This window comes from Barbatula barbatula, assembly GCF_947034865.1.
Source record: "Barbatula barbatula genome assembly, chromosome: 1".
Classification (NCBI taxonomy): Eukaryota; Metazoa; Chordata; class Actinopteri; order Cypriniformes; family Nemacheilidae; genus Barbatula; species Barbatula barbatula.
The window spans coordinates 6151546-6165440 of record NC_136766.1 but is presented as its reverse complement, the minus strand read 5'-3'; the positions used below and the strand labels follow the sequence as shown (position 1 = coordinate 6165440).

The 13895-nt window shown below is 42.8% G+C and overlaps 1 protein-coding gene across 1 annotated transcript in view; it reads right to left on the bottom strand.

Moving 5' to 3' along the window:
- The window catches only part of zfhx3b (zinc finger homeobox 3b), a 142533-nt gene that overhangs the window by 17902 nt on the left and 110736 nt on the right, over positions 1 to 13895 (bottom strand). Inside the window, exon 5 of the mRNA XM_079464589.1 lies at positions 7328 to 7435. Within this exon, the coding sequence (XP_079320715.1) occupies positions 7328 to 7435 (108 nt within the window). The remainder of the gene's footprint in view (positions 1 to 7327; positions 7436 to 13895) is intronic.

The following is a 13895-nucleotide window of genomic DNA, read 5'->3' as shown; positions in this document are numbered from 1 at the left end:
CCGGTATTTTCAGTTTGCAAACTGTGGCAATTCTGGAAGACTTTTTGCAAAGAACCTTTCTAAGCAAGTTGACGTTAGCTAAACACGACAACATGTTCACAGCCAACTCCCTGAGCAAAAACATATCTGGCTTAATGGCTCGAATGACCTTCGAAGACAACTCATCGCAGAAAAGCAAGAATGCTTGTTCAAGTATGTAGAACAGGGCCGTGTGCGTGCCATGAATTGGCCAAGTGTTTGAGTCTTTGCATACTTGTCAAAATAAGTTTCTGGTCTAGCGGAGCACATCAAAACTTATCGTCTTCAACATAACGCATATTAATGCATGACAAATGGGACATTTGCTGAATATGTAATGTAAGACAATACACATATTCAAGTGAAAACTGTTCATAACGGTAGTCGCCGTCACTGGAAAGTCATTCATAGAGCGGATAAAAGGATTAGCCTTGTTAAATGTTTTAACGCAATCTGCCCAACCATTAACAATGCGTGGCATTTCTCCATGTTCTGTTTTCACCCAGTGGGGCCTGACAAAAACGAAAAGAGCTTAGTTACCCAGCATGCATCTGTTTATTATAAAAAGGCAGAAAAACAAACTAGGTGTGGCGATACAGAGGCATCAGAGCACCGAGTAAAAATAATCAGCTCATACAAAAAGTAAATCCAAGCTAAGCCAGAGAGGAGTCAAGCGAGCGCGCTGTTCTGGGGAAAGAATCCACAGTGAAACTTAAGACCCCTCTCTCTCGCCGGCCCATAACAGGCCATAAAGAGATACATTTGGCATGATTTGGCCAGTCCTGAAAGGGCAAATTGAGAGTAGGAGATTGTAGGGAAGGAGAGGAGGTGTGGAGGTCAGGTTAAGCGGGGTTGACCATGGACAGACATTAAAGTGTCACATTCAATCACGGACTGGGGCAGCTGAGCGCTGGCTTCAGTGGGAAGGCCCTGCTTTTGGGAACGCTGCCTACCGTATCTCCCAGAGACTGACAAAATCAACTGGTGCAGGCCTATTAGGTTCAGTCACGGACAATCCCATTAGACACATCCACCAATAAACGAAGGAAATGTTAAACAATAGAACCTCCCTTTCTTTGCTATTAACGTTTAGTCCGGCTGATGGCGTTTCACAGCTCTTCCACAGACACTGGCTCTGCTCTCTTGGGATATCCAATGGCTATTCCTTTTTCCTGCAGGTCATTGCGCTCTATTAAAAAAAGGTGTGGACCTGAATCTATTTTATTTCGAACACTCATATGCAATATGATTTTAGGGAAAGGGGTAGGGTTATGTTAGGGAGGTTCAATACTTCCAAAATAAAGTCACTCCAAGTATTTGTAATGAGTCAATTAGAGTCCATTTTGATGTAAATTATCTAACCGATCATTTTAGTGAATACCATGAGCGATGGAGAAGCTGTCTGCCGGGGGCCCGCTGCACGTGTGTAGAGAGGACAACGACCGGCTGCCTCTGGGCACAGCTTCACCTCGTCACACCCTGTTAGGACTCCATAAATCTGATCTATTGTTTGCTTTAAAAGAGCTCCCAAACACCCACTTCTGCCACCAAACCGCTGTGACTAAAGTCCAGCTACCGTATTCTGTTTTCTGTTGTCAGGAGACTTGATCATACTGGAACAAAATGGAGACCAATAACCAGGCAGGGAGACAGGACTGCGGGCATGTGCAGCGCCTGTGTTCGGTATAGATCAACATCTGAGCGGGTCAGATCCATTATGAGAGAGCATGACCAGAACCTGATAGCACGGGTCTCTCTCTGCCCTCCCTCTCCTGCTCATGAACTTGGCTACAACTACGTGTCTCTCACTGTGACTATAACGCCGCTGTGTACAAAGTGCTGATTAAAAATACAATGAAATAAATTGATAAAATATCTGGTTGAAATATGCTTATAATGTAATACAATACGAATCGTCAAAATGTCCAAAAATATACAAAAGGTCAAATTTTAACAGATATAAACTATTTCAGCAGCAACAGCAAAAATATTGTGAGCCCAAACGTAACTTCCTGTAGCCTACGCAAAGAATCAAACAGACTTTTAATTGAATTCAATACAATTGATATACTGTAAAATATAAAAATATTTAATTAAATATCAAATTAATGTTTTTTTATATTATAAAATACAGCCTGGTATTTAACATCCAATGAAACAGTCTATACACAATCTGGAAAGTCCAAATACTTGCTAATAATGTACCATTTATAATATGTCAAAAAATAAGATAAAACAAATAATCACGAAAGATTATAAATCTTTATATGGCCAAATACTAAATGAATAACCGTCAAGTCAATATATGGATTCATCATAATGTGTACATAATAGTAGTGACTGTAAACACAGGAGCCATGTCCAACATTGATTATCCCACAAAAACACTTTTATACTACATTACATCACTAATAAAATCTTTCCTTTTTACAACGTTTAAGGTCACAAAGACTCCGGGATCTACATATCGACCTATACGTGCAGTTTTGGCCCCAGCGCACTCTATAAAACAATCCTAATATAGTATCTGTACATCTAACCTCAATTCTACCATTCAGCAGTCAACTGCGCTTGCAGTGAAGACCACAGAGACAGCGACAACGCCCCAACTTTCATCTGACATAAAAAAGCCAGAGGCGAAGGAGGGGAAAAAGTCTTAAAAGTCAATTAGGTGATTATTAATTCATGGCCCTTTTCCGTAAGCGGGAGGTCTTTGTTCTGGAGTGTCCCGTAAGTGAATTGGACTTTGGCACCTTCTCTCACCTACTGGAGCTGAGCAGCATTTCTCAGCCAGCCTGTCGGCACAGAGTTCTGGATCTCTCCATCAGGGCAATGTACACGTGCGATGCTGATGCAAACAAGCTATCAATAACGCAACAGGTCCAGCATTACAAAAAGATGGACAGGAATGTAAAAACAGCTGGCTATAGTAGTGTTCCTGAAAAACTCAACACGCTCTGGTGAACAGAGATGCCTATGTGCATTGCTTCGCTCACAGACCTTATGAAGACACCTCCCGATCTCTCAGCTATACGAGCATTAATACGAAGAAGTGGTCCAACTCCCCGGGGCTACAAGTCATTCACTTTCACCTCCTCTAACAATAACTGAATATTATCTTTTTTCATTCATTCCCTCCCTCTTTTTAATCTGCCGGCCTTGTTGGTGCCCTGAGCAACAAAAGGGCCATATTTCATTTCAGCTCATATTTCTCAAGTAATTACTCTGCATCAATTAATTTCAAATAAAGAAAATTACAACCAAAGCCTAACGCCAACGCCACTCCATATTGCGGCTTATCACATCGCGGCTCCCATGGTGTACAACCCACTATTAAATGAAAAGACCACCTCCACGGTTCTGCCAAGGAAGCGCCCGCAAAGGCCCACGGGCACGACTGGTGCAAAGACAAATTTTAAATGAAGAAATTAAAAGGGGATATCAATTAGTGGACATGTTATTAATCTTCTGATGGCCAAGTAGCAGCTAACACTGCAGTCACCTTTAAAGGACACGCGCACACACACCGACACACGCAAATCTCTCAGGACGGCATGCCAATTAGAACGTAAGGGGCAAAGCCCATAAACACAGATCTCTCTGAGTGCTGGCACACAAACAAAGGACAATTTACAGCCTATTAGTCTTCACGACAAAAACAATTTAAATTTAAGGGATGACAAGCTTTTAGAGGACATAATATGAATATGCAAACACGTCCCTCTCTTAAAACAGCGCCAAGTGATGTTTCAGTTTGCATCTCGGGAAATAACTAACTACAGTGACATAGCTTTCAGATTATTTCACTACCCAGTAAATTCGTTTTAAAACACTTCTGAGATGATGCAATAAATATAGCATCATAAAAATGATGACAATTTTCATTCCTATACGTAGCATCTCTTCAGCCATATTCACAAAGTCGACTGACAACCCTGACAGCTACGGCTGCATTAACTGCGATAATAGCGCATCACACCTCAAGCTCCTGCCTTCTCACATCAACTCTGTAAAATCTATTGATGGACATCAAGGCCATGAAAAACGCAAACAGCTCGGCGTGTAATGCGCTTCCTATGCATCCAGGGGGTGCTAATGTTCACTCTGCTGTCAGAGGACAATTATTTTCTCTCATGCACATACACACAGATGCACACCGGCCAATCACTGAGATTCATACATTTGAGTTAATATAGAAGGCAAAGAGATTGGAGCAATTTGTGGGGCTGCCGCGCTCGGGTCAGGACGCGGCTGACCTCCGGCAGATTATTTATCCTGCTTTATTCCTACCCTGGTAATAAAAGTTGGGGGTGAGAGGAATTATTCATAAACCCGCTAAGCATGGGAGAATCCCCCCTCTCCCACCCTTCCCAGTCCCCTATAAATTTATGCCAAATCATATTGTGGTCACAGCTCCAGGGCCTTTAGTGTATTAACAATCCTGCTTTTTGGTATCGGCTCGACCATGATTCTACACGTTACCTATCCTATGTTCTGCCACATATCTTGCTTTGATAAACCCAGAACTCCCGTTCCGATCACTAATGCGATCCCAGCTCACCCAACAGACAGGGACTCGCCTTCTATAAATATTTCATAGATTTATTATTAGATACACCAGCTGTGCCTATTGGGGAAGGTAGCTTCAATTGCAGCTTTAGCCACCACCACATTTACTCTCGAATAAGTTGTAATGATTTCAAATTACAGCCTCAACAAACAGTTTTCAGCTCCCTCTTCCGTATGTGCTTTCTGAGAATGCTTTATTTTTTCTGTGTCTACCCAACCCGTGCGTTGTTTATACTCAGACACGTCCCAAATGACACGGCAAACAGATGCACATTCTACACGAGGTCTCTTCTAAACGCTCTTAATGTCTTGGGCCTTACGCCGCAGGTTCAAAAGAGTCCCATCGGATTGATTACGGCTTAACTAGGATGATGCGTTTCGCCGGCTGGTATTAATATGCTCACACTGAGCGCCATCTGTAAAGCAGTTCCACGTTTCAACACTCACGTTTTCGACTTTTGCATGACTAAGATAAGAGGGAACGCTTCAATACAGCTAATGACAGACCCTAATAACAGACCTCTAAGACAGCGTGACACAAATCCGTTGGATGCGTGCCTTTTAATGACAGGTTAGCCACGTCTCCAACGCGGCCGGGCCTGGCACCTCACCGCCGACGCTCTCCCGACACACATTCTCAGACAATCTCCAGCCAAAACAAAAGCGCGTCTGTTTACTAAAAGCATTCCATCCCTCTCGGGCCCGGCTTCAGAAAGCCTTGCCTAACACCGCCTCACGTCGTCCTGTCCGTCAATCGCGAAAGCGAGTTATAAACAAGATTAGAAACAGAACATAAAAGAGCTTTCATTAAAACAGCAGCAGTATCTTAGATCACAACACCACCAGGTTTCACTTTTCCACCCCCGTCACCACTCCTGCCTCCTCTCCTCAGACATCAAACGGCACGCGAGACCTGGTTCCCTAATGCACGCTATTTTTAACTAAGCGTTTCTAATAAGCTGCTGGGAAGCCTGTGAATTTTTCATATGCAAGCACATCTTTCTTTTGTGAAAACACAGAAACACACTTATTTGGTGATTAGCGACTGACAGGGGGAGGAAAGGAATTGAATATTCTTGTATCGGATCGCATGCCTTTCGGAAAAAGACGTGAGGCTCCTAATGCGCGCCGTCAACGTCTTCGGCACCACAGGTATGGCTGAATTATTAATCAAGCAGCTCATTTTAATGCTTTTTAAAGTGCTTTATTTTGATGTGTTAAAGTATACTTTTAGCCATTTTCAGGCAGACGATGCATATCATTATTTCTCCCCATCAAAGCCGAGTGGCACTCGCTCCGAGTGCACAAACAACTCAGCCTCATTTAAAATGAAAGTCAAAAATCTAAGACGTTTTAAAACATTCGCCTCCGATGAACTTTTTTGCTGTAGTTTCCAAAATTAAAGCACGAAAAAAAAAAAAAACTTTTCCTTACTTTTCCTTTCTTTTTGTTGCCGAGGCAAATCACGAGGAATATCTCACTTCCTGTTGTCTGTGAGGTACGGCTATAGCTAAACTGCTCTTTCCTGATATGCGTGTGACCTTCCAGACTACTTCCTCCTTACCATCAAACAACTTTATGTGAACAAAAATTGTCACCTTACCTTCAGAAGAACATGACCAATAATGCTTCATGTTTAAACTGAATACAGGTAGTTGACAAAAACAAATGTGTCCTATGGTGAGACGACATTTATTTTTGGGAAAGATGTTTGGACATTATTTATATTTACAATAAAAAATAGCACAAGAGAGATTGATCCTCATTGTTATTTTTTCATTGTCACGGGTTTATCTGTCAACATCCCATAAGCATATACAGTTGTGATACTTCTCACTTCCTGTCTGCGTGAATAACCTTAAACTCGACCATAAGAATTCAATAATAAAAGTGATACATTAAGTCAAAATGACCGAATTACACTAAGACACCTTAGAAGTCGTATTACTCGTAACTACATAACATACACATTTATATTGATCCATTTGGCACACGCTGTTATACAAAGTGACTCGGTGCATTCAAATTATACAAAATTTGTAATGCGTTCGTTTAAATATACAAACTGCAATCATTCGCATTCCATTCAGTCCATTCTATGTTGACAATCTAACATTTGTGTTGCATATCATTGATGCTGAACGCATCATAAACAGGCACATGGCTGTAGATACAGACCAGAGGCCAGCTGACTCTCTCTCCCCCCACCCACAGTTAATGCAGCACGTGTGCTACAGGCCCTCGCAGCGTTGAGGACACACTAGCGGCGCGACAACGCACCACCGCTCCCCACTTACGCCTCTCCGGGACTCTCTCTCCTCTCCGGCACCCCCCTCTCCCCTTAAACCACACCTCTCTATGAAACCAGACACCTGCACCTGCCACAACCCCCACCGCCCGCCCGCCTGCAAAATACTCGTATCTGATAGCATTCTTCAGAGGAGCGTGCGCGCGCGGTCACATGTGTTTGGACACATGGCTGGTGCTGTAACTCTGTATGCAGGCCCTAACTTGTGTTTTTGTCACTTGACCAGATTCCCTGTAACCAGGGATCACTACTCACTTGGAACTCCAACTAAATCCTTAAGGGTGAGAAATGAAACGTACATTTGTGACACTGAAGAATATATCAAATGCATTGTTTAATAAGCACCAATGCAATGTCTGTGAATTGTAAAGGTGCCAATGTGAAGTGCACACTGGATCTCCCTGTATAGTGAATGAGAAAGATAGGGCTTACCTGTCCCTTTGGTGAGCTCCCTCTCCCCCCCACTGTCTCTGCCTTTGGTTTGGTCCTCTTGATCTGTGGTGTTCTCACTGGCAGCCTCCACATCCTCACTCAGCTCTCCTGAAGGGGGAGGAGAGGACAGGATATGTAAATCAGCACTCCATCAGAATTGGTGGAAGCACTTAAAGGGACGGCAGCGTTTTTTTCTATAGGAGCGCACAACAATTACATTCTCTGACAAGCAGTTACAAGGTTATGAGACAACGAGTGCAGACACTCCCCTACTACGCTACTACGCTGGACTGAGTATAATGGTTTTGTTTTTGTAATTACAATTACATACTCGCGTCACGGATACATCATATATGTATATTAAATAGATACATCAGTGCTTTTATAATGCATCAATACTCTTTCTTTTACAACATTTCAATTTCCCTTCTTTTTCAGCTCACGATGATGTTTTCATAATGTCTTCTATTCGTGCAGCCATTATTTTTAAAGAGATTTCTTTTGAAAACGGGCTCCAACTCCACGGTTATAATTCTTCATTTATGCAAGACCATGACACAAATATCTTTATGGCTTCCTCTGTTTAATACGAACATAAAACTGCAGCAAACCGCACACATGTGGTAGAGACATACACACATTTTCCACGAAGGCTCCGAGCACGCAGACAGGAAAAATAATTGTGCGAGGAGCGAGCTTCAAGCGAGAGGAGACTTACTACGACGCATTGCTCTCTCTCTCAGCGTTCATAATTACAGTCCCTAGCTGCAGTTCACTGCCGGGTCCGCTCACCAATATCGGGCTAAGTTCATTTATAAAACCCAAGGTAATGCGAAGCACGAAAAAAATCATAAATATTTAAAACTCAGCCCACAATTCATTTTATTTTGCCAAGTCAAATGCAGAAATCCCCTGTAACCATCTTAAAAGCCCCTGTTCAATATATTAGGCCATTTAAAGGCAGTGAACTCTCTACAATGGATCTCCAATAATGCCATGTGTAAGTAACGCGCACAAGATGCTGAAAACAGATAATAAAATGGGCATCAATCCTTTTTATTCCCACCTCGTGCCCCCCGAGCACCCCCTTTCCGGGGCCGAGCTTGTTTAAAAGTACCGTGGCCAGCACACACAAACATTGATTTTGAAACTGTAAAGTCTGAGGCGGTCAATATGCCTTATCACTTATTACACAAGTCAGCTAATTCTCAGCAAATGTACATAAATGTTCTTTTGAAAATGCCTCCCGCTGCACTCTATACTCAATCAGGTGGGTTATTGATATATCGACAGGACAACAACGGCCACTGAAATATCCTGTTCAAATATTCATCTCAACGCTCAAAGCTAACTTAAAGATCGCCCTGCCATGAAAATATTCGTACCTGTAACTGAAAGCAGCTTTTATTGCCCAATAACGTTCTGGGCACTTCAGAAGCCGCCCGGGACGTCCGGTTCAAACGCGCGACTCGAGTCCGACCCGTTCCAAAAGTCGCCAAACAATCCATTAAAGTTTATTCTCATCAGTGTTTGGTTTCTACAACTATTAAAGCCCAACCTCTATCCATCATTCTTCAAAAGCACTTTTTTGGGTCTCTGCGTGAACATGGAACGGCGTATTTAATAAACGCCTCAGCCATAACTCTCTCTCTGCGGGTAATACATCAACATCTCTAAACATTTCCATCCCCTTGACTTAATGTGCTGCAAGAAACCATTTATGTATGTGTATGCGTGCACATCTAGAGCAGTTAAAACCATTTACATCTGACGGTCTTGTGTGTAATTCTGCATTTTGTTGCACTGTTTTAATTATTGATGCACCATGAGAAAACACCAGCGGGTTGACTCTTTGCCAGTCGTTGTGGTTTCTGCTGTGGCATTCTGGGAGAAAGTAACCAGTCTGAAAACACCAGTAAAACAATACGAACTACGAGGTTATAAAACTAGTGCTTTGCTAATTTACAAGTTTTCTTCCTCTAACCATAACAGCAATAATACCTCGGATGAACGAAGGAAACAACGAGCAAATTATTGGATCATTTCCTGCAAAAGTACAGTTTTGAAGGAAGAGGTGGAAGAGCAGAACTGCTGTTAATTTCATAAAGGTGTCTGCAAGCTCGCTCTGTTCTAAAAACAACTGCGAACTGTTCTTAAAGCAGCGCTGTTTGTTTTTGCCACCGTTTTCATGGCGAGATGAAGCCCCCCGCTGTACAATTTCGTAGCCGTATGGATTATACACTTACAACCAGTGTGGGATCTGGGTAATATGGTGTGTGTTAAATAAAGGCATGTAAAGTATAATAACCGGCTATATACGCGCGGAAACAGGCATGTTTGCGATATTTTTGTATGTTATGTTCCCAAGGCAACGGGTAATTTCCATTCCGCATAACCCAAGATTGCCCGCCGTCAGGTTGTAAAAAAGAAACTCGTTCAGCAGTCAAAATAAATCCACCTTCACCAGGTTCCTGAGAATTACTACATACCAGTAGAGGCCAGATTACAAAATAATCCCAAAGTAGATTTTTACACCTCTTGAAGAGCTGCCAGTGTCTAAATCCCCCTATAACACACTTCTCCCTCTCCGTATAGATGCTGGCACGACACTTCTTCATTTACTTTTCTAATCGACATCTCATTCCCCGACCCTACGTTGACCACCCTTCCCCCAGTAATATGTAGATAGGTAGACATTTAATTCCACCCATGGCCATGTGTCTAAAGGCAAATGAATGTGCCTATTCCTCATCTCACCCAGCACAGCAGTACACAATGATTAAACCCGGCCCAGCCATAATTAATAAAAGGTCAGAAGTGGCCTTAGAGTAAGGACCCACCCAAATGAAGTCATAGATGGGCCTTGGAAATAGATTAAGAGGAAGCACTCGCAGCTATGGCGATTTGCTAACCCAAATCCTAAAAATGTAAAGGACAATACCCCGCAGGTTAGCCCGTCTAATTAATCTTCCTCATTAACCCGTCTTTAAACAATGATATTGGACTTTTACCTTGATCTAATCACTCCAGTGAAATAAGCCCACCACAGACCCTCAAATTACAACACCTGCCCGTTCTCCCAGGAAAAATATCATCAACACCACAATTTACAAAACCCACAGAAAATGGACTTTACACAAAGCCTTGACGCTCTGAAATGTGTCAGGATTACACAGGATTGATGTGCACATTTTAAATGTTTTCTCCCAGCATGCAAAGGCTGCAGGATCTCATGTTAACCTATAGGTGTCACCCTATACAAGCTGGGAAAGAAAAAGAAAAAAAATGACACGCACATCAGACACAGGCAGAGGTTAGAAAGGCACAGACAAATACATACGGAACACGGACAGAGAAAAATGTGGAGATGACAAAAGCAGATGCTAGACAGGAAGTCCGTGCCGGCGATGAGACTCAGAAGACGGCGAGATTACCTTCAGATGAGGCCGAGTTGCCTTCCCCCGTTTTCCCAGAAGAACAGTGATTACACACATACTAATCATACTGACAGGCACAAACCGCCAAATAAATAATACATGCTAACCACTGCGCCTCTCCCGACCAGACCGAAGGGCTAGAAACCTCATCAGAAATCAGATCGTGAATGCAGTCACGTTATAGGAGCAGAACCTGAAAAGCTCTTGGGATCTTCAGCATCGGGCAGACTGAGGCCCGCCTCACCTCAACCGTCCTCCACCCAGAGCGCGTTGGAAGGGTATGAACTAGTCTTTCTCTGAACGTCTGCTCTCTTTCATTACTCTTATAAGGATTACCGCAACCTCGGTTATCATTTTTAACCAGGTGTCACCTCGCAATAAATCTCTGGGGCACATTTCCCCGTCTACATTCACCCTTCTTATTTTTTACCCCACAACAGAGAGCTTCCTTGTCTTTAACGCTGCACCGTTGTATAAAAAAGCAATCTTATTTCACACATCACAGACTCTCTCTCTCTCTACTCTTTTTTTAAAGAACCCCTCGCCCCCCACCCATCATCCGCTCCTGCACCCCTTCCTCATATCAAAGCTGTCCTGACTCCGGAGCAAGCGGTGTAAAATGAAAGTGACAGAAGGGTTCTGTGGGACAATGGAACATCGGCTTCATGCTGGGGGCTTTCACGCTTTGTCCTCTCCTCATATCAGTACCTCTCTGGCCCAGTCAGTGCCCCCCTCTAAAACACATGTCCCCCACCAACAGTCACAATCTCCGGACACCATCGCTGTGGATGGATAAAAACAATTTCTTCCAAATGCATTATAATATGTATAATGTAATCGATCACGGACTGTTGAATTATTGAAAATTATTGAAAATGTAGCAGTCCAGAGTCATACTAGGTTTAATACATTAACTTTAATATATTATAAAACATAACACCGTTGTTTCATATATATACGCACATAGCACACATTATAGAACTAGTACTTTTTTCCAAACGAGTAATATTTATGCATCTTGTTCATAAACATCACAAGCAATTAGCGTGTAAAAATATTACAAGTTTGGAAATAAATGGAAAGAACACTTTGTAACCATTGAGCTACGTTATAATATCTCTCAACCAATCAGAATCAAGAATTTTGTAATGTACAAATAAGTTCAAAAGATCTTTGTCACAAGCTTTTATAAGTTTACAGCACATTAAAAAATAAGTAATAAGATATTAGTCTAATAAGATAATAAAATTGTTTAAAACGGCAAATAAAAAATATCACCCGCGCAAAACAATGCACTAAACCCCTTGGTCACTACAAACACCAAGTGAGCGAGTTTGGCTTTGAGGGCAAACAGTGACCACACACCCAAACACCACCCAACACACCCCCCCGCCCGCCCTCTCCCCTCCTTTCTCCTTTCTCCTCTCTCTCGCTCTCTCTCTCTCTCTCTCTCTCTCTCTCTCTCTCTCTCTCTCACACACACAACAATGCACTACGATACAACCCCATGTTTGTCCATATTTCTCACACACACTTCACCAAATACACACCTCCAGCGTGAAAAAAAACGAAAGCTAAGTACCTCTTTGGCTTCAAGGGCTGTGGCTCTGTATCGGAGTGGGGTTGAGTTATGTGCTAGATTCCTGACCTGCCTCCCAGAAGCCATGGCGTTCGCTCCACACTGGCCCTGTCATGACCCTCAAATCTAAATGTGAATGAATACTCTGTCTCTTCGGGCCTGCGTGCTGAAGGGGGCCGGCGCAGAAGCGGGAGGTGGAAGGGGTGGGTCGACTAACAGCTAGCAAACTTTACACAGCAAGTTGATCACAAACAGAAGGGAAAGCTCACACTGCCTTAGAACAAGAGGTTCATTCCCCCCCACCCTCACTTCTCGGTCTCACACCCGGCTCACCATAGCACCCCCACCCGCCCGAAGTGACCCCGCACGCCCTCTGTGCAACACTTAATTTGATCCCTAAAGTCTTTCAAAATCACCGGCCTTTTCAGCGTTTCACACCGTACGCATCGGAAGCTAATGGCTAATCGGGGGAAATCTAATTGACGGTGGCACCGTCAAAGCCTCAAATCTAAACTGACATCATTTTGTTTCGATACCTGATGTGACATCACATCACAAGCCTGACATTTCCAATAACTACTGATGAGTGTCTGTCATCATGTAGAGAGAAGACATGACCCGCACACAGATGGCATACACAACACAACGCGAAAAGAACAAAACAGGTTTATATAGCAGAAATGTAATTCATAATTGAATTATGAACAAGGGGAATTCCAGGTACAAATACAGCTCTGTATCTGGAACACATTGCAGACTACCATTGAATAAATAAGTGTTGACTGCTACACGAAAACATCAGCTGGATGTTTTTGTGTAAAGTTAAAGATATATTTTCAACGGTTATCAAACACATGCCACAAATGCTAAATCTTAAACACAAGAAAACAAATATTATAATAAAAAAATACTGAGGTGGTACCCTTAACCGAAGCGAACCTTTAACAATAGTAACCATAATATCCTTGATTGATTTGCACAGTATTAAAACCATAGTAACCACAACTATACTATGGTCTCACACTATGGTAACCATGCCTTAACCATGACATGTGTAGCAAAACTATGGAAATACAGTTTGTAATAAAACATTACTACACCTCCATTGTACTTTTACCAGAACAAAACCATGTTTAATTTTCCTAAGGGACCATACTGTTAATTCATGTTCATCGGATAAAAGCATGGGATTAAATAGGCACAACATTGCAGTGGCATAGTAATATATTGTAAGTCTAAACTGGGCATGTGAGACTAGAAAGGGCTGCTCCATGCGCCCCACAGACACACAAACAAACACAGAAGCCATTAGGCAGCGTTTGACAGCAGTCACTCAAACACAAAGCACATTAATAGCCGGGCAGCGTGCATTGCTGTGCTTTTCTCAGTCCTGCTCTTTGTGCGTGGACGCTGCTCTCCAGCGCCTGGAGACATTTCCCTGAACAAAGAGGATGATGAACCATCAGCGGGTCCCTCAACATCCACGCTGCCGCACTACTGGCCCACTGTTCTCATTCTAACATCACTACAATCTGCAGAAACGCCTCCCGTG